Source organism: Fistularia commersonii, chromosome 25, assembly GCF_037954325.1.
Source record: "Fistularia commersonii isolate RoL2024-O1a breed Wild chromosome 25, RoL_Fcom_v1.0, whole genome shotgun sequence".
NCBI lineage: Eukaryota > Metazoa > Chordata > Actinopteri > Syngnathiformes > Fistulariidae > Fistularia > Fistularia commersonii.
This window is the reverse complement of record NC_141308.1, coordinates 3,511,652-3,534,770: the sequence shown is the minus strand read 5'-3', so window position 1 is coordinate 3,534,770 and position 23,119 is coordinate 3,511,652. Positions and strand designations below refer to the sequence as shown.

Here is a 23,119-nt window from a genome sequence, read left to right as displayed (position 1 = left end):
AATCTGGTGCTACAGTTGCGATATCAAAAATGTACCTTTAATGATGAGCTACAAGGTTTGTAAAAAGCAGCATTGTCAGCCGCACATAAGTGTGACCATTTCAAAACCATGGCAATATTAACACAAGGAGTTAATGAGTAAGGAGGCATAAAATGCTTAGAATTCTAAACTGGGAGCATCCGTGTTCCTGTCCCAACTGCTGTTCTCACTGCTATGTTGTCACATAAAAAAAAAAAAAAATAATGCAAACACAACCTTTATTTTAGCTGACAGTTTGGGATTCTTTTCTTTTATTAAAATGGTCAAGATTTAACAGAAACATGGGGCACTATGTGTTTTTTTTTAAATGCGTAGTACTTGCTTGAACTGCAGATAGCACAGCATATTTGTTCAAAAAAAGAGGGAAAAATCTAAGTCATTTGGAGATCACTGGACTATTAGGTTTTAGTTACTATTAAATTTTATTTGGGTATCACTGGTTTTTGAACAAATGTTACATATTTGTTTGAAAAAATCTAATTTGTCCATAATTAGAACTAGGCCGGGCATTAAAGAAAATGTAATCAGTACACAGACATTGGTATTTACAAATCCTGCACTTGTGGCCAGGCAGAAATATTTCTTCAGGATTGTGAAACATTTGACAGTTTTGCTTTGCACGGTAATTTAGGTATGTTACTGGAAAAGAAAAAAAAACAACTGACATAGATCATGCCATGATGTTCAGTTGGAAAGAGGGTCAAACACAAACAATCTGTTAAATCAAAGATATCCTTTTTTGCCAGGCTTTCCATGGCGAGGGAGAAAACCTGCAAAGAACAACAAAATGAAACAATATGAAGAGGTGGGCCAATGTAGGGCAGAAACTGGTGGTGCTGACCAAACCTTTCATACCTCCACAAAGGTCAGTGACACAGAGGAGGTATATTGTTCTCATCGCATAAGGAAGCTAAAAGAGCGACAGAGTGGATGGATTAAGAGTCATTAAAAGTCAGAGGTACTGCTCTGACTCAGCAGTGTTGAGAGGTAGGCAGGAAGAGGAACACCTGGATTTGTTTTGCTTACCTCTGCAACCATGATCTTCCTCCTGTAAAAGCACAGAAATAGAAATTACATTATTGCGTATGGTAACATTTAACACTTCATGCATTGGATATAGCATTGCATTGGAGTTGTCTTGACTAAAAGGCAAACAAAACTGAGGAATACGTAACACATGGAAAACACTGGCAAATTTTATGTATAATTTAATTGTGATATTTACTGGGAAGCCGTGTATTGCTGACTCTGGTGGGTACACAATGAAGTGCCGTAGGGTGAAGCCAAACCCTTGGGAAGTCCGACGCAAAAGCACAGTTTTGGGTCTTGGCCATGAGAATGGCTCCTCCTCTCTTGGCTCCAAACTCCTCCACTCCAAAGAGTCATTCTGCGCATGCACACGCACAAACACACACACACACACACACACACACACACACACACACACACACACACACACACACACTGAAAATTAGATCAAATACTTTACAGTTGAATACATGGTTATAATCTTTATAAAAAGGCCAAAAGGTGCAACTTTCAAGAAGTACAACTAATACTATTATAAGAAACAAAAAAATGCTGAGCCCCATACAAGAATAACTTGTTTGTATGACAGTGCTTAGCTTTCTCATCTTTACAAGCAAAATTTAATCCATTAACCTTTGTTCAATTTTGTCTAACCTATTACAAAAATAATAATCAAAATCATTTAAAATATATACATACACACACAATTTACAGTGATGTCAGGGTGTCCCATTTCCACAGCTGGAGAGTAGAGTATGTGAGGCATCGAGGCTATGACAACCACCTGTGTTTACTGACTATTAATATCCTCAGAGACACCGCTCATCTCAGTTCTACCCATATCATATTCCCTATTTTAGTGTGGTTTGAACACTTTTGTATTTCCATTATAGTTATTTATTTTCTTTATCGTGTGTCAACCCCTAAACAGAAACAGACTTTGTTAACAACTCAATCTGCATAAACACTATCTCAGTCTGGGCAGTTGAGTAAAACTTAGGAACAATTAGTTGAGCTGCCTAAGTGTTGAAAAAAATCACTGGAAAGCACTGAAACGACAATATGGAGACAAGTTGTGAAAACATTGAATGCAAGTGAATGAATGCAATATAAATATGCTAAATTGGCTTATCTGACCTGCATATGTCGAAATAAACCTCATGTGTTACAGCTGCTGCAGGGAGTGTCATATGTGTAAAGCCACAATTGACAAAACAGACATTTGAACACTACCTTAGAGAAATTAGTCTTCAGCAGCAAACCCTAACACAGAATGGAAAATTAGGTGTTTGTTGTGTATTTGGATGTGATATTCCATTTAGTTTTGGCAATTTATCGTGATTTTGTGACAAGGGTAGCACTGAGCAGCTGTAATGAGATCAGACATTTTGTTAGAACCGATAGGACCGAACTAGCAGGCTGTGAAACACTGGAGCAGGTGCAGCTGTCACCCATCTTCTGAAATGAAACACGTAAAACGGGTTTTACTGTGTATAACCAAGTTAAGGTTGCTCTACGATTTTAGCGCTTCCAAATTACTTGGCAGCTTTTGAGCACTGAGCTTTGAAAAACAACATTTAGATACATAAACAGAGAGGCACTGTAGATGATATGACAGAAGATGATTTGGATGCTTCGAATTCCATTATGTCTACCGATGCTTCCCCAAGGCAAGCCAATACCAGTTGACTGGATCTAAGATTGCAGCTAGTGTGTGGAGCAATTTTAAATTTCCCTGCGGTCTTTATGTGAGGACACAGAAGAAGAATGTAGTTGACGTTCAATAGGCCCATGCAAAGCAATTCAGCAATAGCCAATGCACAGATAAGAGGCAAGTTGTGTGATATGCATGTCACTTTTGAGGAGCCACAGTTACACAAATTGATGATCACTCGTTGCAAAAACATTGACACCAGTTTTATTTTGAGCCAGTGTACAAATATCACCCTGTTGTCAGCTGTAGCAGGAGTAGTCAAAATATGCATAAAAGTGTATAAAAAAATAAAAATTATAGAAGATATATTTGTTTCACTAAATTAATTAATTAATGTTTTTAAAAAATGAAAAATACACATGCAAACAAATGAAATTGTTTAAAAATCACTAGAATTACGACAGCAAGACAGCCTAAATTAAGTCACCTGAGACAAAAACACTAAACTGAACCAAGAACCTGAATATATATGGTCCACCATGTATTCAGTAACTAAAGACGGAAAGTATATGAAGTCATGTTCTTAAATGTAGAACACTGGCAACAATGTGGATGAAGTAGAAATCTTATGTCTTAGTACAAACAGACATGGTCATTCCTGAAAATCCGACAGTATAAACAAAGTGAACTACATTTTTCTTAAAATTCCCTCTTAAGTTTACAAAATTAAAGGTGACAAGCCCCATGTGAGAACAGCTCTGAAGCCATCACACAAATACAGTCTTAAAATGTGAATTAACATAGTTCTCTGTGGGCTGCTAAATTCTGCACCGTATCCCCTCCAAACCAAGCACTTAACTGTGAAAAGCCAAAGATAATGGTATCGAGGGGCCACCAGAGTTCTGGTTGTCATTAGGTTGTACTGCAGGACAAGGTTATGTGAGTATCACTACTCAGCAAATAAAGGTGTGTTTTACTTTGTGCATCCCACACGTTTAACAATAACATCTAGAAGAAACAGAAATATCCTGGAGTCTATTCATTGTTCTAATTACCTTTGGGTCCACCTTCCACTGTGGTTGGTAGAATCTGAAAACTATTGTTCTTTTATTCTGAGACTCTATGGCAGCATGTGTTAAATCCTTGTAAAGCTATCTTTGTAATGATCTGAAAGATCATAGTTTTTATTTATGTATTGTTTAATTGGCCATTAGATTTTGTCGCTCTCCATTCACTCAATACATAGCACAAAATACAGTCTGTCCCCCAGAATATATACCCTCTCCCTGAGAAAGAAAAACATTTCAGTTGTCAAATAAAAAGAATGAAGAGAGAATATGAAATTCTTGCCTGTTGGGCAGTTTGACCTTAAATTAACATGCTAACTTTTTAGTGTCTGACAGTATTCAGTTTCAGAATAGAGCTCCTGCTTACATTTATATTCAATCTTCACACATCTGCTTTTGCATACCTTTTATTTAAGTGATTTTAGACATTATTATCTCAAAGAAACAACAAGACGCAGCTATTTTTTTCTGACTTTTAACATTGCAGTTTAAACAATGATGCAGCTAATTTACAGATTTTTTTGGGCTGATCTTCATCGCCAAAATATTTAACCTCGTCACACCAATGGACCAATGATACTGCGCTTCAGTCACACACCTCCAACATGGAAAACACACTAAGAAATGCATATGATGCAGCTTATAAGTTAAAGGCTATCGACCTGGCTGTCAAAGAAGGAAATAGAGCTGCTGCATGTGAGCGTGGCATCAATTAACCCATGGTGAGACGTTGGAGACGGCAGCATGAAAAACGGACTCAATGCAAAAAGGCGACAAAAGCTTTCAGAGGCAAAAAAAACAGATGGCCCAAACTTGAAAATATTCTTGAAGACTGGATGAACGCAAAGAGAGCAGACGGCCAAGGTGCTTCCACCGCTCTTCAATTTCGAAACTGAAGACGACTTTAATGATTTTAGTGTGTAGGAGGAAGACGAAGATTGCAGTCAGCCCGAGTAGAATAAAGCGGGGCTGGAAAGTGAATGGATGGATGGACTTTTTCTTGTGTAATTTGTTATTAATATTTTCATCAGCCTGGATACAGGCACTGTTCAGATAAAAGCTTTTCCAGCACGAATTTGTGGATGTTGCTGGTATGTATTTGATTAATAGCAAAAAAAAATGTTTCTCTGTAACATCTTTCTGTGTAAATATCTCATGTTACAACTTGGACTTTTATTGCATCAGCAATATTTTGAGATAAACATACTATAATTTGGTGCTGCTTATATGTACACATATAGTTATATGTTCATTTTCACCCAGTGAGGCTTATATTGAGGTGTCTGGAGTCCAGAAAATATGGGATATTTTGATGAGATTTGTATCATGTGTAACACTATTTTATTTGCTTGAAATGAGACCTGTATTTCAAGAAATTTCTAAATAAGGGACATCTTTCACTGATTCATCCACTTTTTATATAAAAGTAGACCATTAGATTTCAGTCTCCTTATGATTTCTTTTGTCCTTACATTTTCTACCATTTGAGCTCTATGTTGTTATAAATCTCATGGGCTCACATTCACATAAACAACGCCAAGCCAAGAGGAAGTAACAGACGTCTATCAAATTGAAGGTCAATTTTCCCTTCCGATTGCCATTAGCCATATGATGTCTGGGAAGAGGGTTCTGTCAAAGGCAGTCTGACTAAATGAGATGAACATTGACCTTTAATGAGGCCAAGACAGTGAGGACAGGGGGTTTGTCTGTCAATCGCCCCCTGCAGAGCTAAATATGGATTAGGTTTCCTCATCTCCAACAGCCATCTCTTCACTCAAATTTGCAATTCTTCAGTGAAAAACTAAGCAAATACTGAAGAGCAACTTTTATAACTCAGGGAAAACGGCAAGAATCAACAAACACAAAGGGAGAACCAAAATTATTCTCTTTGTTGGGATACTCCTTAAACCAGAAAACCTACAAAAGGTCTATTTAGCAAACTCTAAAGTCAGCTTTGTGATATAGGGTTTCAGCATTCATCAGCATTCAGCATTGATCAAGGAGCATTAGCAGAAAAAACAGACAAAGGCTAGGGTGAAAAGGGAGACATGTCATAAAAGAAATCACCAGAGAAAACATCAGAAAATTAATCAATGTCAGGTTAAGAGTTTTTCAGTCAAACCTTTAGTAAGACCTTTAGCAATAAAGCACAATCTGATGCCAGTAAATACTTCCTCAAAAGGAGGTCAACATAATATGGTTGAAAAAAATATTTTGTAAGTAAAAATAAGAAAAAAGGAAGTCTTGTAATAGTGCAACAGCATTTTTCAATTGCATTATCAAATTATACCCACAGCAAGCTTTACATATCTGTATCAAATACAAAATTATTTTACTTGTTTAAAATCTTAAACACAGGAAATTCTGTAAAGATACAATGAAGAATGTACACCATTAATTCAAGGCACATTATCCAGCCAACATTTTCAGAAAAAAATGCAAATATGAATCCAGTCCTGGTAATGAAATATATTCTTTCTATCCTGATATGAATTAGTTTTACCTAGATGGGCTTTATCTGTGAAAGAACATTAGAGTATATTGGATCGCAAATGTAACATTTTATTACTAGCCAGTTTCCTTATACAAAGTCAGCGATATCAATGGTCATACCACAGCAAAACTTTCATTGTGCATCTGGAGCAAAATAAAAACATCTGCTGTTGAAGAAATGTCACTTATACTGTTGATGCAAATGAAAAGATCAAAATAGCCAAACATAAAATCAAAATTCTAACACTTTGGATCCAGTTACTGTAAAGATATACTGCAGCTATATCCTGCCTCCACAACACATGCTGCTAGCTTCTGACAGAAAATTCCCACAGTGTGCTGCATGTACAAAAAAGCAAAACCAGTCTATGTTTGAGCACTGCCTTGAGTTGATGTGTGAAAGGAGCTCATGTCACCAACTGTGCTCTGATGACTAAAACCAGGGTGGTTCTTCCTTTGAATGGAAAAAGAAACTCCTTTCATTATTATGGTTTTTGATGCAATGTGTTACACCATTACGGCCAATTATTTTATTATTTGAGTGTGAGTGTATGTGGGTTTGTGTGTGAAAGTTAATTCAATATTACTTTAAGAGAAAAACATCTATGGTCAAGAGAAATGTTTCCAATTCAGTCTTGTTTTCTTATGTTCTCTGTCTAAATGTTAACACATTCATTGATTGAGAGGATTTGTAAGAACCAAAGCAAAGGAATAAAACAATTTGTAGGTTTCTGAATTACATTTGCTTCTAACCTTTTTCAGCAATTGAATAATTTTACAGACTTGCAGCCCAAGTAGCTTCTTGAATTTTGTAGGGGTTTTTGATAAAATTCAGAACATCACGTCTGTTAGAAAGGACACCATGAGAACCTTCACTTATTACATCCTTCACTTATAGTCTATTGCCATGGGAGGCAATATGGATACAAACATAAAACCAATCTAAAGATTCTATAAACAGATGCATTTCTATTTGGAAAAAAGCCATGGTTTGTTACCTTTCAACCAAGATGGGCTTTATTCAAACAAAAAGCTCTCTGTTGGCCAGATGGTGTTTTGTCTGGTAATGCAAGAGCCATGGATTAAAAATCTGAATGACTGACTGGAAGAACACGACTTGAAGTCTCACTTTTAAAAGTGATGACAAGTGACTTTTTAAATAAAAACACAAATCTAATTCAACCCCTTACTGCAACCATTACTTCTTTTTGACTATATACTGAACAAATAACAAAAATAAGTTAATGACTGTAATAAACCCAAATAAAGACGTATGGAAGAGTTTCTGTCAGAAATTGTCACAAACACAAACAGCTAGGCTAATGTGTCAACCCCAATAGCCTCAACACCCAACTCAACTGAGAGGAAAACCCTTGAACCAGTGACTGAGTTGCCTGGCAAATAAGCTCTATGATCACTGACAATTTTTATTTGGTATTTTCTAAATCATTTCTTCATAAGGGGAAAAGAGGGTGCAGTCTTGGTTTTTACCTCACAGAAAGACGATCTTGCATTTTGTCTGTCATCTTCACAAGAGTGAACCCAATGTGATGCCATCATTCAGTTAAAATCCTGTTCACAGCAAACGCCCACATCGAAAAGGTAGCTCCAGCAGGATACAAGAAATGTTTTCCACGCCGATCAGTTTACGCCTTTATACTTTCTAGATTCCTCAGTCCATCTGAAAAAGAGGGGGGGATTGGATTTGTTTTATGAATGCATTTATCAATTAAAGTAGGATTAATTGTTCAGATGAGGCATCTCACACCACTGCAGGGTCTTGAAAACAACATGAATCAAGACCTCGATTGTTACACACCATAATAGTTGACCATCCGTGTCTCATTTTGGACGGAAAACATTACGCAACATCTCAGACCCTAATACGATTTGGTACCTACAATTTCAGAACAAATGTGATGCTGAGAAAACAGGATACCTGTGGGTGTGCATGAAGAATCGAGTCTGCAAGCAGCTTAGTTGAGAAATGCTCAAGAGAACCATAGAAATCTCTCTTTTAATAATTTAATAAAAAGTGTAAACACGTTTTCGCAGGTTTGGACAATAGATTAAGACAGTGATTCTGATGTAACAACAGCTCGAACTATAAGCGAGGATTGTCAGCGGCTGGAAACACAATAACGTAAAAACGCAACTCTCCATAATGAATGTCAAGCAACAAGTGGACAAGCGTTAGAAATTGGGCGAAATATATCGCTTTAAAAATCAAAGACGCAATACCGAAGTTGAAGATATTTGTGGGCGTGGGAAAACATGACGTGTACTTTTTGGGTAAACCACAAATTTCGTGAATTACAAACGGTGATTGTGTTTTGTCTCGTTAGGGCTCAATGGTCAACGACGGCACGTAGAGAGCGTGTCGAGCTGTTGTTCTCGAACGACGACCCGAAGTTGCTGTTTTTCCGACCATTAAAGACATAAACACAACACACCGAGAATGTCTTATCGGAGAGCGACGCACATAATACCAAGATCGGCGCTCGAAAAGTTAAGTGCGACGCTTGAAAAGAAGCTCAAAGTAATTCAAACCAACTGCGGCAACAGGAGGCTAGCGCTGAGATTAGCATCCATGCTAAGGCTTGAGTTGAAACAAAGTTACCTGAGTTGTTGCGAGGCGTTGTTACTGGCGGCCAACAGTGGTGGTGGAAGTCCATAAAAGCGAGTAACCTACATAAAAACATTCCCGATGAGCTCCTCGGTGCGACGGAGGTGACATATTCTGATATATTCTGGTTACGAACTTATTCCCGGTTACTCCAAATCTACACAGTGGAGGCGCATGGTACCGTGCTGCAACAGAATTTTTTCCTTCGCTTCAAGCGTTCTCTCTCTCCGGGAGTCCACCTTTGGTCAACAGGACACTCCGAGCCAATCAAAAGACGCGTTGCATTCGATCCAGCCAATCGAGTGCCGATTTACAAAACACAGTCCACATACACTTTGGAAAGCCTGTTTTTCCCCGTGCCGGTTGAGTTTAATCACACTGATGTAGTATTTACCGTCTCTGACGAAAAGGTGATCTAAACACAGGTTTCCACACGTTTACTCAACTCTAATGTGTCATTTTGAAACTCGCTCTGATTTTAATTTAACTATTAAGGTTGGATTGGGAGTCACATGTCCTGGTTCAAAGAGAGGTCGATCACGCCTGGCATGTGGATGGCAGTGAATGTGGAATGCGACTTCATATCTCAACTAATATAATGCTCAACATGATGGAAATCTCTCTAACGTACCATTATTTTTTCATGACTTAGAACAGGTTGACGCCAAGTGGAAAGTGTAAATCATCAGGTCCCTGGCAAATGTCGCTTGCATTTTCTCCATGAGGAACTACCTGTTCCTTGTAGCGTTTTCTTTTTTTTTTTTGCAGGGATCCGTTCAAATGAGGAGACTCACAAAGCACTTCTTTCCAGCCAATTTTACCTCAAGTGTTTCTAAAATGTATTTTCAGTGTCATGTCAAGTTTTTGCCCGATTGAAATAATATTTTTACTATCGCTGAAAAAAAAATCCTCCCTGATTTTAATTTTTTTTGTCACAGGACGTTTCACATAGCTTGCACATTAATATGAATCACACCCATCTCAAATACAGTAAAGATTCTTCTCAATTTCTGTTTTATGCTGAGCTTTTTCAGTGTGCTGTATTGGTTTTGATCTTTGTGCACATAATACATTTGTAAATGGCAATAAGTCGGCCTACATAACACACATTCATAGGTAAAAAGTCCTGCCTGGCAAACCAAACATAGCTTGTGGCTTTACCCCAGAAAAAACATTTAATCATTAGCTCATACATAGTTCACTGTCTTTTCCTATTCAATGTATATATATTATTTCTGATCACATGATTGTAATATTTGTCCTGAACTCAGATAATTGGCGGCTCGATTTTCCAGCTCTCCTGTCTGCATATCGAAATGGCTCTTGGCAAGAAACTGAACCCCAAGATGGTCTGTCAGGCCTTTGCAGTGTGTGAGCCTAAATGGGTGAATGCTGCCTTGTGTAAAACGCTTTGAATTAAAATTTATTTGACAGTAATAATGACTGTGCCAATAAGGACAGTGACCGCGGACTTGCCACAACATATGATTCAAATTGGAAAATATCTGTATTCTAATTTGATGAAAATGAAAAAAAGGTTAAGTTAAAACAAAAAATTCTTCAAAGACTTCAATGCAGGGCATTTATTACCCTGTGTAAAGTTTCAATTCTACTGCGCTTGAGAGACTGAGAATGTTGAGAATAAAGACAAAACAATTTCCATTAGCTCTTTATAAACTACTATAAATATCCTATTTTATATATATATATATATATATATATATAGTTTTGGACAATGTCGACCAAGGTATTATAAATACAGCCAAGGTATTATAAATACAGCTGATTTCTGATTTATGTCCACAGACATATTAAGTTCAGGAGGTTAATTCACTATTACCCCAACAATCCCAATTACTACCAAAACAAACACATATTCCGTCAAGACAGGGAGTCAGGGAGTCAACATAATAGACTCTTGTTCCTTTCGAACCATTTGCCAATGGGCTGAGTTTTAATCTAACATCGGTGAATGTGGCATCTTGGAAGTTTGCAACATTTCGGGAGGATGCAGTGAGACTAATCTTGAACTAAAAATATGCAACAAGTCCAAAAGCTGAAATTCAGAGAGAAGGTGTAAGGGAAGTAAGTGCGGAAATTCCATTATTTTGTAATATTACACCAGGGAAAAAAAAAAGATTGAGACTATATTTAGACACGTCAAAAAGTCATCTGTTTTTCATGAATCATCCGACAAAGACAGACATGTAAGGTACACTATGTGTGGTTTCACTCTTAAGTTCCTCCTGAAAACGGTTTCGGGGGAAAATATAAGCATGAACTGTATTGGAAAAAGGAAACAGAAAAGATAAAACCAAGTTCAAGACTGCACGGCACCTACTGACACTATGCCATTCTTAATTGTTGTTAATCAAAAAAAAAGTGGCTGCCCAAGATATTTATACTGAGTCAATGAATCTAGAGTTAAAGAAAACTTATTAGAGCAAGATTTGAAAGAAGTGTTAACAAATATGTACAATGTAAATCATTTTATTGTAAAAGTCACACGTGTTCTTGCTTAATCCCTCTTGAACTTAAAAACACATTCACAGTCATGAGTATCAAACCTTTTACATTGCATGTAAAAAACATTTGCAATACATTATTACAGCTTATAGTAACAGTATCCAAGTGTTAAATATTTAGTATCTAAATTAGTTTTGTAAACATAAGTGACAAACCAGAATAGCTAAACATTGCAAAAAATATGCATATTTATATTATAGCTTATCAGTGTCATATGGAAAACAGTAACAGAAGGAATGCAAGAACAAAACATGGATGCAGGAGATCATATATCATGATAGCAGCTGTTGTTGAATGGCATTATGGAAAATGTTCAGGTTCGCTGAGAGATGACATCTCGGTGACAGTCCCATTCTGTGGTGCTTAAATCAAATCTTGTACTTCATCTTCCCACTGTCACTGATCACACATATATGCTGAAAATGGGAGAAACAGAATAACATTGATTAAATTTTCCACATTCAACAGCGATGCTTCCTCATGAAACAGTATCATTACTGTCACAAATAGAAGGAGCTGCTCACTTACATTGAGGTCACGAAAATACTCATTGTAGTCTAAGGCATACCCAACCACAAAACGATTGGGTATCTCAAACCCGACATCTGAAAACAGAAACTTCAGGTACATTATCTGCAGTTTTTACCACTTTCCCCTGACTCATTGACTAGAAAGCTTTAAATACAAATTAACCACTAACTCATGACAATAGGACAAGGACAGATAAATACATACAGTCAGGAAGCCTGGCTGTATTCTGTGGCACTCTCTTCACCAGCAATCTGGGGAGAATAAACTAATATCATTCGACAATATTGTTGCAATCATAGATGGTGTCAAGGAGCAATAGTCATTTTGTTGCAATACAACCAGACACTAGCATAGCTGTTTCTCTCATTCATTCATTCATTTTTTTTCCCTCTGTCTCTCGTACTGTCTAGACTTGGAGGCGGAAATTGAGTGATTCACAAAGCAGGGCAAAAGGGCTGGTTTTGTTTAGAGGTCTACACTGCCAGAACTTACCCTGCTACTTTGATTGTTTTCGGCCTGAAGGCCTCAACATGCTGCAGAAGAGTCTTCATAGTCTTTCCGGTGTCTACGATGCCCTGTAACATAAAAGACAAAAAACAAAACAGCTATGGGGATAACAAGGAATTGCGAAAGGAATTCACAAATAGTCACACATTAAGACAAACAACAGGGGGAGAACAACTATTTGATACACTGCTGATTTTTCAGCTTTTCCAATTTGCAAAACATGTAGAGCTCTGTAATTTATATCATGGGTACTCTTCAACTGTGAGTGACGAGATCTAAAACAAAAATCCAGAAAAACCCATTGTATGATTTTTAAGTAATTAATTTGCTTTTTATTGCATAACACAAGTATTTGATACTTAGATCAGAAAAAAAATAGAACTTCTTATTTGGTACAGAACCTTTGTTGGCAGTTACAGAGATCAGACGTTTCCTGTAGTTCCTGACCAGGTTTGCACAGACTACAGCAGGGATTTTGGCCAACTCCTCCACACAGAGGTTCTCCAGATCCTCCAGGTTTTGGGGCAGTCGCTGGGCAAAATGGACTTTCAGCTCCCTCCAAAGATTTTCTACAGGGTTCAGGTCTGGAGACTGGCTAGACTACTCTAGAACCATGAGATGCTTCTTACCGTGCCACTCCTTAGTTGCCCTGGCTGTGTGTTTTAGACTGGAAGACCCAGCCACGACCCATCTTCAAGGCTCTTACCAAGGGAAGGAGGTCGTTGGCCAAGATCTTGTGATACATGGCCCCATCCATCCTCCCCTCGAGACGGTGCAGCCGTTTTGTCCCCTTTGCAGAAAAGCATCCCCAAGGAATGTCTTTCCACCTCCATGCTGCACGGTTGGGATGGTGTTCTTCGGGTTGTACTCATCCTTCTTCCTCCTCCAAACACTGGAGTTTACACCAAAAAACTCTATTTTTGTCTCATCAGACCACATAACCTTCTTCCATTCCTCCTCTGGATCATCCAGATGGTCATTGGCAAACATAAGACATGTGCTGGCTTGAACAAGGGGACCTTGCGTGCACTGCAGGATTTTAATCTATTACGGCATAGTGTTACAACTGGTTTTCTTTGAGAGACTGTGGTCCAAGCTCTCTTCAGGTCATTGACCAGGTCTAGCCGTGTAGTTCAGGGCTGATCCCTCCCCTTCCTCATGATCATTGATACCCAGGGAGGTGATATCTTGCACGGAACCCCAGACTGAGGTAGATTGACCGTCATCTTGAATTCCATTTTCTAATAATTGTGCCTTCTCACCAAGCTGCTTGCTGATTGTCCTGTAACCCATCCCAGTCTTGTGCAGGTCTACAATTTTATCCCTCATGTTCTTACACAGGTCTCTGGTTAGGCCATTGTGGCGAGGTTGAAGTTTGTTTTGAGTGTGTAGACAGGTGTCTTTTATACAGGTACCGAGTTCATACTGGTGCAGTTAATACAGGTAATGAGTGGGGAACAGGAGCGTTAAAGAAGAACCAATAGGTCTGTGAGAGCCGTAATTCTTACTTGTTGGTAAGTGATGAAATACTTATGCAATAAAAAGCAGATTAATTACTTAAAAATCATACAGTGGGTTTTTCTGGAGTTTTGTTTTAGATTCCATTGCTCAAAGTTGAAGAGTACCTGTAATAAAAATTTCAGACCTCTACATGCTTTGCAAGCGGGAAAAGCCGAAAAATCGGCAGCGTTTCAAGTACTTGTTCTCCCCACTGTATATAAAGGACAGGATCAACTCTACTCCCAATTTCAATATTTAGGATTACCGGTAGTCACTTAAAAACAAACATGGCCTTCACTTGAAAAGGCAAATCTGATGTTAACCAAAAACAATTCTAATCCCTTGCATTAGAGAGGGGAACACTCCTGGTGGAATGTAGCTCTTAAAGTATGCTTTGTCATGTAAATGTGGAGCAACGTGTCCCACATAGAAAGTGCATTGCCTGTAGACACTTATACAAGTTTTCCAAGCCGTGAGTGGATCTAACATAGCATTTGGAAAACAGATGGGAGGATGTCATCTGTTATTCAAGAAGAAATGCCAGTCTTGAGTTGACTATCACTTTTGCTTCCCTGAAGACAAAAAGTGGCTTTGTTTTAAGGCTATAATATTCTTCCTTTGTATTTATTTGCTTCACATGAATCTCTTAAAAGCAGTACACCAGGACAATAAATCTGCTCGCTTCATTTCCTTGGCAGTATGCTTTTGTAAGTGTTGAAAATGGTAATGCTGAAAGATATAAAACCGAAAACAGGAACGTAAAGATTAAAAAAATGCTCTGTTCATCTGAAGAAAGCCACAGGACTGCTTGGTAACTTCCAGTAATGACTGGATTGATAGCTTTTGAAAACAGAATAGAAAAATAGTGACCAGAGCTGCTTTTGATTGTCAGTTCCTTAAAAACCTACAAGATGTAAAACAAACTACCTTTGCTTTGTAATTGTTACTTTCAGAAAATGACACAAATGAATAATAAAACTCGATAAATGCCAAAAATGTTCTGTTGATTTCAATGACTTTTTTCCCCTCTTTTCTCCCACTGCAACTTTATGCATGACTAAATCATTACAACAGAAAGTTTACTGTAAGATCATGCGTGGACAGCTCCCAGATGTAGGACAGCCAATTAAAAGTTTATCTACTTTGAACATCTGACAAAGAAAGCTTAGTATTTTTTTTCCTGACCTGGATTGTTGACAACAGCAAGACACGCAGTAAAATAGACCTATTTGTGGAAGAAGAAAGATAAAAAAAGTAGCTCTACTCACCTCCACGATCAGGACATTCTGAGGATAGCGTATTGGGAAGGGAGAGAGGAACACAAATAATTATTGTCAGTCTGGGACAGATAACAAGCTACTGTAGATTTGATCTGTGATCCATCACAGATACTGTATGTGTCAGGAACAAAACTCGAAGTATACATACAAACAGTATAGATGTTCACTGATCGCACAGATGCATATTAGAATAAGCATCCAAATAATCACTTGCACATCACATCTAAACCATGACAGAGGTTAGATTTTTGTTCTTTGAATGTTTTGTTTTGTTTTCCCCTAGTGCATTTTTAGGCCGTCTGCTTGTCAGACAGACAGGACTTGACTCCATTAAACAATTTGTCTCTCTAGGTCAAACAAGGATAGGGTTTTTTTGATCTGCAGCTATCAATTAATTTTATGAGAATGGATTAAAAAAATCATGTACAGAAAAATGCAATATGAATAATACAAATCTGTTGAAAGGAAAAAAAAACTGCCTTTTACAGAATCAATATTAAAAATGTGTTCAAAATAGGCCAGTATTGAAATAATTTTACAGAGCAACTGCAGATTTTCCAAAATGTATAGAATTTTGTTTTCTTCAATTTAACATTTTCTATCTATTTATAGTAAACATCAGGCCCCATGCTGTGAGTTTTGTCAAATTATACAAAAATGAACATACCGAAAACGAGCATTATATTTCCGTAAAAATTCAATGGCAATAAGCTATTAAGTAAACTATATGCATCTACACTTAATAAATATATCAAATATCTGTAGGTATTTTGTAACATTAAACACACACACGCATGCACACAAATAAAATGTTTTGTTTCAGAGAGAAAGGACAACTGAAATTCCACATCCAGAGGGGACATTTATAGTCTATAGTCAGTCACATGTCACATGAATATGGCGGAAATTCAGTCTAATAAAATGGAGTCACACACAGTATTATTTTGCATTAATTTGGTTAGAAGTTAAAATTTCACCCACATTTCACCTTAGCATGTAAAAAAAACCCAAACTGTTACTGATAACTGTATGCAGTTTCCTCGTCAAACAAGGGATTCACTCAAGCATGCAGTCATGCTTTGTGCCAACCTTATTAGTCATACACATTTATTTAGAGGATAGTACTGGAGAAATGTGTTATTTAAGTCCACATGACTATATAATGTTTGTATTCACACAGCAAGCTCACTTCTTCCAGAAAACAATGGCGGCATTACAAACAGAAGACTTAATTTAGTTGTTTCTCACAGTGAGCTCAGGGATTTCACAAGCACACTTAAAATACTGTGAGCAAGGAAGGAGGTAATGACTCAAGTTTGCTACCTCCTTTCCAAGTCATGTTTCAGGCATCTATGCCACACCTGGTGACAAGACATATTATCGTGTGTATGTGTGTGTGTGTGTGTGTGTGTGTGTGTGTGTGTGTGTGCGTGCTTAGCGAAGAGGCGTGTGTGTGACAGGGTTCAGATCAGCTGACTTACATTACCTCTTAAACCTCTCTGTGTCTTACAACTCCAAAAGTAATGGTTCACTGACTTATCCATATTACGCTATCTCTTTCTCTCTCTCACACACACACACACACACACACACACACACACACACACACACACACACACACACACACACACACACACACACACACACACACACACACACACACACACACACACACACGAGGAGGGAACTAGTTTGAGGAGGGAAATGGCTTGAACTTGTAGTTCCGTGGGGTTGTACTTTGTGCGCAGTAGTGTTTTAATATGGAATTTTTGAGTCACCATGCTTAGATAACATTAACAGACTGAGCATTTGTGACAATGTCTAACGCTGAAATCATCACAGAGTTAAAATGATAATAATTGTTATCAATAGACTAATCTCAAAACTGTGACTAAGATGGTGTATTTTTAGTGAATTTTGTGGCGTGTGATCGACAGGCGATCGGTCCAGGATGTGGACGCTGAGTGCGGGATAATCAGTATAAGACAACATATAAATACATTTTAACAAAAAAGGACAACAAGCACAATACATGTCCTTGTCACTGCATATAAACATTACTGTATGATGTTGAATTTTCTTTTTCCTCTGTTTTATTTTCTTCAATGATCTAACCAAATCAACATTTCAAAATACACCAATTCCTTTTCTGTCATTTAAAATTCTACTATAGGGATGTACTGATCTGTTCTGATTCCGTTTTTAAACTTATTTGTAGTTGCTTTATTGAACAAGAACTGAAGCCTCATGCTTTGGTTTAAACCAGCTGTGCCATGTGCACCAAACAGGAAAACATACTTTTTAGCAGAATATGAAATCAGGGAGTGGGCTGACTAGATCTTTCAACCCTTCTCATCATGCTTTGCCAAAATATTTGCTGTCTGAAAGTATTTAAAAGATACACCGGTCCAAAAAAGACTTGCTGTGTGAAACACATGCAGAAGCTTGCTGCCATCTTTTAAATGTGTTGCAGAAGTATTTAATTGGATCCGGGGATCAGCTGATATGCAAAATTAAGCAACTCAAATTTAAGGGAAAAAAATGCAAGTTAAACATGTGACAATACTGAAAAGCTCCTCCTCCTTTTCTATAAAGTAACTGTGGATATCCAGATGCTTTTTTCAAATTTCTCAATTTCCAATCGACAAATAAATATAGTTCAACAATTATATAGTTGTAGTGTGCTACGATTTTTACAGCGTTCAGTTTGAAAACATAAAAACATACAGTGTTTTACTCAACAGATTTGTCACTAGATATAGTTATATAACACAACCCTGCCTACTCATAAGGGACACGTCCCTGCTCGAAAGGTGACGGGGAATAAACTGATTTTGGTTTATAAAAAGGTATTTTATCGCCCCGGCTTTGCCTCTCTCTCTCTGGCCTACTTCCTTGGAATGTTGGAAGCCACGGTGGCTCAGTCTGCAGGTGCCAAAATGAGTTAGGAATGACTGCCTTCTGTTAGCGTGTCACTTTAAACCCCTTGATAGAAGTGCAATCGTTTACCCATCTTATGGGTTAGTGAGTCTTATAGAATTTTATAGTGATTCCTATACATTCTTCTTCTGTTTTCTGTGTTTGAACTGTCTCATCATAAATTCCAGCATTTTATTTGTTGTTTGTCACACCACCTATAATAAAGTAAATGGGAAAAATTGACCTCCAGACCTCCACAGTGATTTCAGATGTGTTTCAATTTCTGCATCCAGACACCTTTTTAACAGAGAAACCTCTTTTATTTCTGAAGCTTCAAATACATAACAGAAATGTTTTGATTTTCTATTTTCAGTATGCGTGATAATGAATCTTGATTCGAATCGTTACAACTGCTACATTGATGGCAATATGTTCTATAACTCGATTTAATTCAAGATCCTGTACAGATTTAACTCCTGAATGAAGAAGTGAGATCTGCACACAAAATTCCCTGCAAAGACTTCAAAAGAAAACTAAAACATTTGTTCGGGAATGATAGGGGAGGCTGCCCTCTTGAGGCTACCTACAATTAATGCTAGCAATCTCCATGTTCACACCTATTTTACTGGCTCAGAATTATCTTTCACTGAAATGCTGTAAATACTGCAAATACAGCAACACAGAGAGAAAGAGCTATTTTCATTTATTTCAAAAAGGACGGTACCTTTCCAATTAAAAAAGACAGATCTTCTGCGCCGAGAATGTGCAGATCTTCTGTGGACTTATCATTCTGTGGAAAAATCAAAGAGAAAGGTTGTTTTTTTTGCATCCATTTAGATCTTGAAACTGCTAGTTCATACATCATTAAATCTCAGAATGAGGACAAAAATGTGGATTTGAAATAAATTACATTTCTGGTGTAAGTAATGTAATTTATGAATATATTTCACAGTGCAGTCTTAATATACTGACGTTATGTTATGTGATCTTTTTCTCTACAGACTGTCATGGCCACAGTGGCAGCAGCCACCAGGAAAAGTTGCACCAAAACACTACTGGCAAATTTAACTCCGTTATCTCCCGACTAAGTCACGGGACTCACAACCATCGCAACGAATAATCCTGAGCGTTAAAAGTGTCTGCATTCTAAACACACGCCACTTAGGCCAAAAGGGCCGACAACAGACTGCTTTCTAAGAAGATGCGAGCAGACGTCACCAAGTAGCTTTTGAGGCGGATGAAGTGGACTCTCATCGGGATCGAGCGGTTGGAGTTGCAGCTGAGTGCCTTGATCTTGTCCACCAGGTCGGCACAGAACTGGTAGCCTCCTTTTAGCACACACAGCACTACGATATCATGGTCCCCCAGGTCATCCATGATGTCTCGAGCGAGACGTTCTGTTCTGTAAAAAAGGTCACGAGATAATTTCCTGTTCGATGGCTGTTAATTTAAAGCATGTAGAATTCTCGAGGAAGAAAGTCATTGACTTTTCGGTTGTTTTTTTAACTCAAAGCAGGATTAGTTTCATCATCATAAATGCAATTATCCCGAATGACACCAAAGGGGAATTGAAATCTACTACGACTACATTACTGAAAAAGAATTCAGACCAGTGAAAATTTGAACAGGGGTGCTCATGGCTGTCACACCTCTCAAATGCTCAAATGAGTTACTTTACTACAAATTTGTTGAGTACAATTAAAAAAAAAAATTAAAAAAAATCAATGATAAATTTAGCTTTCTAGCCAAAAGGGGGCATCATATTCCCTCTTATCTAGGGCCATAAAGCATAGCAATCCAGTCATTTCTGTATAAGAACTATTATTGATGGTGCTCTTAATGAAATGGAATTCATCAAATCATCATGTATTGTTTTACCTGTTAAAATTTTCCATTGGCACAACACATTGGAACTGTAATATAAGATTGCAGCCTGTGAATATAAGCGGGTTAAAACGAATAAAAGGATATTTTCTAATTGCCTGGCACCTTAATAAATGACATAAAGAATTTCTCGCGGGGAAAAAAAACATGGGTAAAATACAATTTGATGCGACTGAGGACTTTAGAAACACAGCTTGTGCAGGCATGCAGCTTTTAAAATATCAATAAGGGGGGGGTAGCTCTCATCTTTTCTGATTTTCATCACATCCACTGCTTCAGGAAAGCTGTATGCTGTGAAATTTGATGATACTATCCTCCCTCCTCTCCTGGTACATGATGAAAAAAATTGCAACACCACAGACACCCCTCGAGTTTGTGAGTCATTTCCAGTAAAAATCCTAAGAAATGTGGGTGTTTGAAATCTCTCGAAGAGTCCTTCCCTAAGTGTATTTGTCGTTTTGTGGTTTATCACAATAGATTATAGAGCCGCAGCTTCCAACCAAGGGTCTGGTCTTTTCGGATACTGTGAAAATTGGATTTCACAGTTGAAATTCAATCTAACTTATTTACGTATGATTGGTTTTATACAAGCTGGTCTGTACGGCAAATAAATTAAAACAATCCATTTTTAGTAGCATCTCGAAATATGGAATTAAAGGATTGAATTTATTTGCAGGGGGAGGGTAAGCTTTTAGATATGAAAAAAAAAAAGAAAAAAAAAGAAAATATGCCCAAGTTGCATTATCAGACTTAGATGAATGGCATCCCCTTTTACCTCCCCACAATTCTCTTGACAGAAACTCAAATGTTTTTTTGTACCTGTCCAGAATAACACCATGCGGGACGACGACACAGTCCAAATCCCCGGAATAGTGAGCTGGGAAACTGAAAAGATCTAAACTGTAACCTGGCCATTCGTCGTCTATCTGGAAAAAAGAGATGGGGGGGAGAAGAGAGGGGGAAGCTTGCAGGTTTTTAGTCATATTTGTTGGCAAACGTGGCACCAAACAATCCGTCTGCTGCTGCAAAAGTTGCAAATCTGACTTGTGCATTCGAGGAGTTTGCATGAAGAGAAACTTTTAAACTGCAACCAAGTGAAAGGTGCGGGGTTTGGCATTGATCCCGCACGTCCGACAGAGAAATCCTTCCCAACCCGGATGATTGACATGTGATCACCCCCGTTTGTTGAATTATTGAATTATTACCACAATCCCGCCGATTGGTCTCTTGGTTTCCATGCCGACCTCTGCCATGCTGATCTCCTCTGTAACCGAAAATGCGTGGTTTACCTGCTAAAGATAAAAAAAAAAGAAATCACGCTTGCGTGAGGACTTTTGCACCGTGAAGAGAAAGGAGGAGCAACGGAAGTTACGGAATGTTCCCTGCTTTTCAGAAACGCACAGACGCTTTTTTGCGTGTTTTACCGCCGCTTTACCGCAAGAGGCGCCATCGAACTGAAACATGCCAGTGCAGCCTTGAATAGAAAGCGCACAAAATCACAGATTTAACAGTAAAATCGTGTAAATATCAAATGAATGGAAATGAAGTGCGGTAAAGAAAAAAGGAATGCAATTAAATTTATGATGTAGAAAACATATAATGCGCAATTGTCATTATTACATTCATAATGTGGGCTTCGATATATAAAATAAGCTGCTGCTGGAGAGCAGGTTGATCCCATTCGTCATGCAATAAACTGTATTTATCTATCAAGTTAGTCAGTTGTTTTGCATTTGACTTCTTGAGAGCTAAATAATCTGAAATTTATAACACATGAGATTGAATTAAAGGTTATGTTCCTTCCAGTGGGTGCTGCTCGACTAATTTTTGAATTCTCTAATTTTCTTTTTCACATGTGAGAATAAACTCATTTGTGGAGTTGGTACATGAAGGTATGCAACATGTGAGGCGGCTTTAGCGCAGTTGGTAGATCAGGCATCCTTCCAATCACGAGTTTGGCAGTTTGATTCCCTGCTCCTCTTGTTTGCATTCTGAAGTGTACTTGGACAAGATATTGGACCCCCAGTTGTTCCCCTTGGCCTGGTTAACAGTAGCTCTGCTGCCATCAATATAAGTGTGTGTGTCTGTGTGTGTGTGTGAGAATGGGTGAATGCACTGTAGTGTAAAGTGCTTTGAAACCACAAGGTGTGAAGGCATTATATAATTTGAGACTGTTTTACGTGTCATGATGTTGATCACAATTGCCAATTTTGAATATTTTTAATGTCCAACTCATGAAATGATGATGATAATTACCGAAATTTGCTGTCGAGGAGTTGATGAGCACTGAGCAGCAGTTTTGTCATTTGAGAATGACGGGAACGAGAGACAATGTATATGTGGAAATACATCGCGATAAAGATGATAGTAATAAACAATTTTACAACCCGTGCATAAAATGCACATTTCGCTTCAATGGAAGAGGAAGTAACTGGTTGCATTTTCACAATCAGTAACAGATTCAGAAAACGCACACAGTTCCAACAAAGAGCACCCTCCTCCCATGAGGCTCTAGCAAGATATTTTGTCAAATAGCTTCACATTGCCATCTAGCGGAGGCTTGACTTTTCCAGCTACTGTCTGGTTTTTGTTGTAATCAATCAATTTTCTTCTAATCCAATCTCATCTTGCACATTATTTCGATGCATGTGCTCTAGTCAACATTTCAAACATGGTTACATGACTTATGGGGATATAATTTAAGAGACGTAAATGCCACACCTAGGCTCGTGTGCATATAAAATCCCTGTCTTAGTGACAGCTTGTGAATGAGTGAATTTTGGATGTACCACCCAGGGACTCATCATGTGGTCAGTTATTGCAGCAGCAGCAGCAGCAGCAGCAGCAGCAGCAGCGTCTGGGCTGTTGTGTCGCTGCTTGGCAATCTGCTGGGCACCGCTGAGATGCGGAGACAAGGTGTCTGGGCCACCCACCCCTGCTCCTCCACAGCAGCTGTAATTATAAGCAGTGGTACAATGACAGCTGGGGAGGCAGATGTCAACAACAACATTAGATTTCAATCAGCCCGCACGTTTCCGCCACCTCCGAGGTAAAAACTACGCCG

General features: G+C 38.1%; 2 protein-coding genes across 4 annotated transcripts in view; both read right to left on the bottom strand.

Moving 5' to 3' along the window:
• Nucleotides 1-9,088, bottom strand: part of arhgap21b (Rho GTPase activating protein 21b) — a 29,639-nt gene extending 20,551 nt beyond the window's left edge. For both annotated transcript variants that reach the window (XM_086172374.1, XM_086172375.1), the window contains exons 1-4: nucleotides 8,903-9,088; nucleotides 7,774-7,963; nucleotides 1,265-1,426; nucleotides 1,066-1,087 (exon numbers count right to left, since the gene is read on the bottom strand). In XM_086172374.1, the coding sequence (XP_086028500.1) occupies nucleotides 1,066-1,087; nucleotides 1,265-1,426; nucleotides 7,774-7,842 (253 nt within the window). In that variant the 5' untranslated portion in view covers nucleotides 7,843-7,963; nucleotides 8,903-9,088. The remainder of the gene's footprint in view (nucleotides 1-1,065; nucleotides 1,088-1,264; nucleotides 1,427-7,773; nucleotides 7,964-8,902) is intronic.
• A 2,379-nt stretch (nucleotides 9,089-11,467) lies between these two features.
• prtfdc1b (phosphoribosyl transferase domain containing 1b) lies at nucleotides 11,468-21,402 on the bottom strand. 2 transcript variants are annotated; one of them, XM_086171906.1, is made up of 9 exons: nucleotides 21,261-21,402; nucleotides 20,875-20,981; nucleotides 19,390-19,573; nucleotides 18,896-18,961; nucleotides 15,241-15,258; nucleotides 12,458-12,540; nucleotides 12,170-12,216; nucleotides 11,963-12,039; nucleotides 11,468-11,850 (listed from the first exon to the last, which is right to left on the bottom strand). In XM_086171906.1, exons 1-9 carry the CDS (start codon nucleotides 21,306-21,308, stop codon nucleotides 11,803-11,805), a joined length of 678 nt encoding a protein of 225 aa, XP_086028032.1. In that variant the 5' UTR covers nucleotides 21,309-21,402; the 3' UTR covers nucleotides 11,468-11,802. The 2 variants fall into 2 exon arrangements, with proteins under 2 accessions (XP_086028032.1, XP_086028031.1); XM_086171905.1 differs by lacking the exon at nucleotides 21,261-21,402 and having other exon boundaries at nucleotides 20,875-21,242.
• Between the last annotated feature and the right edge of the window lie 1,717 nt (nucleotides 21,403-23,119).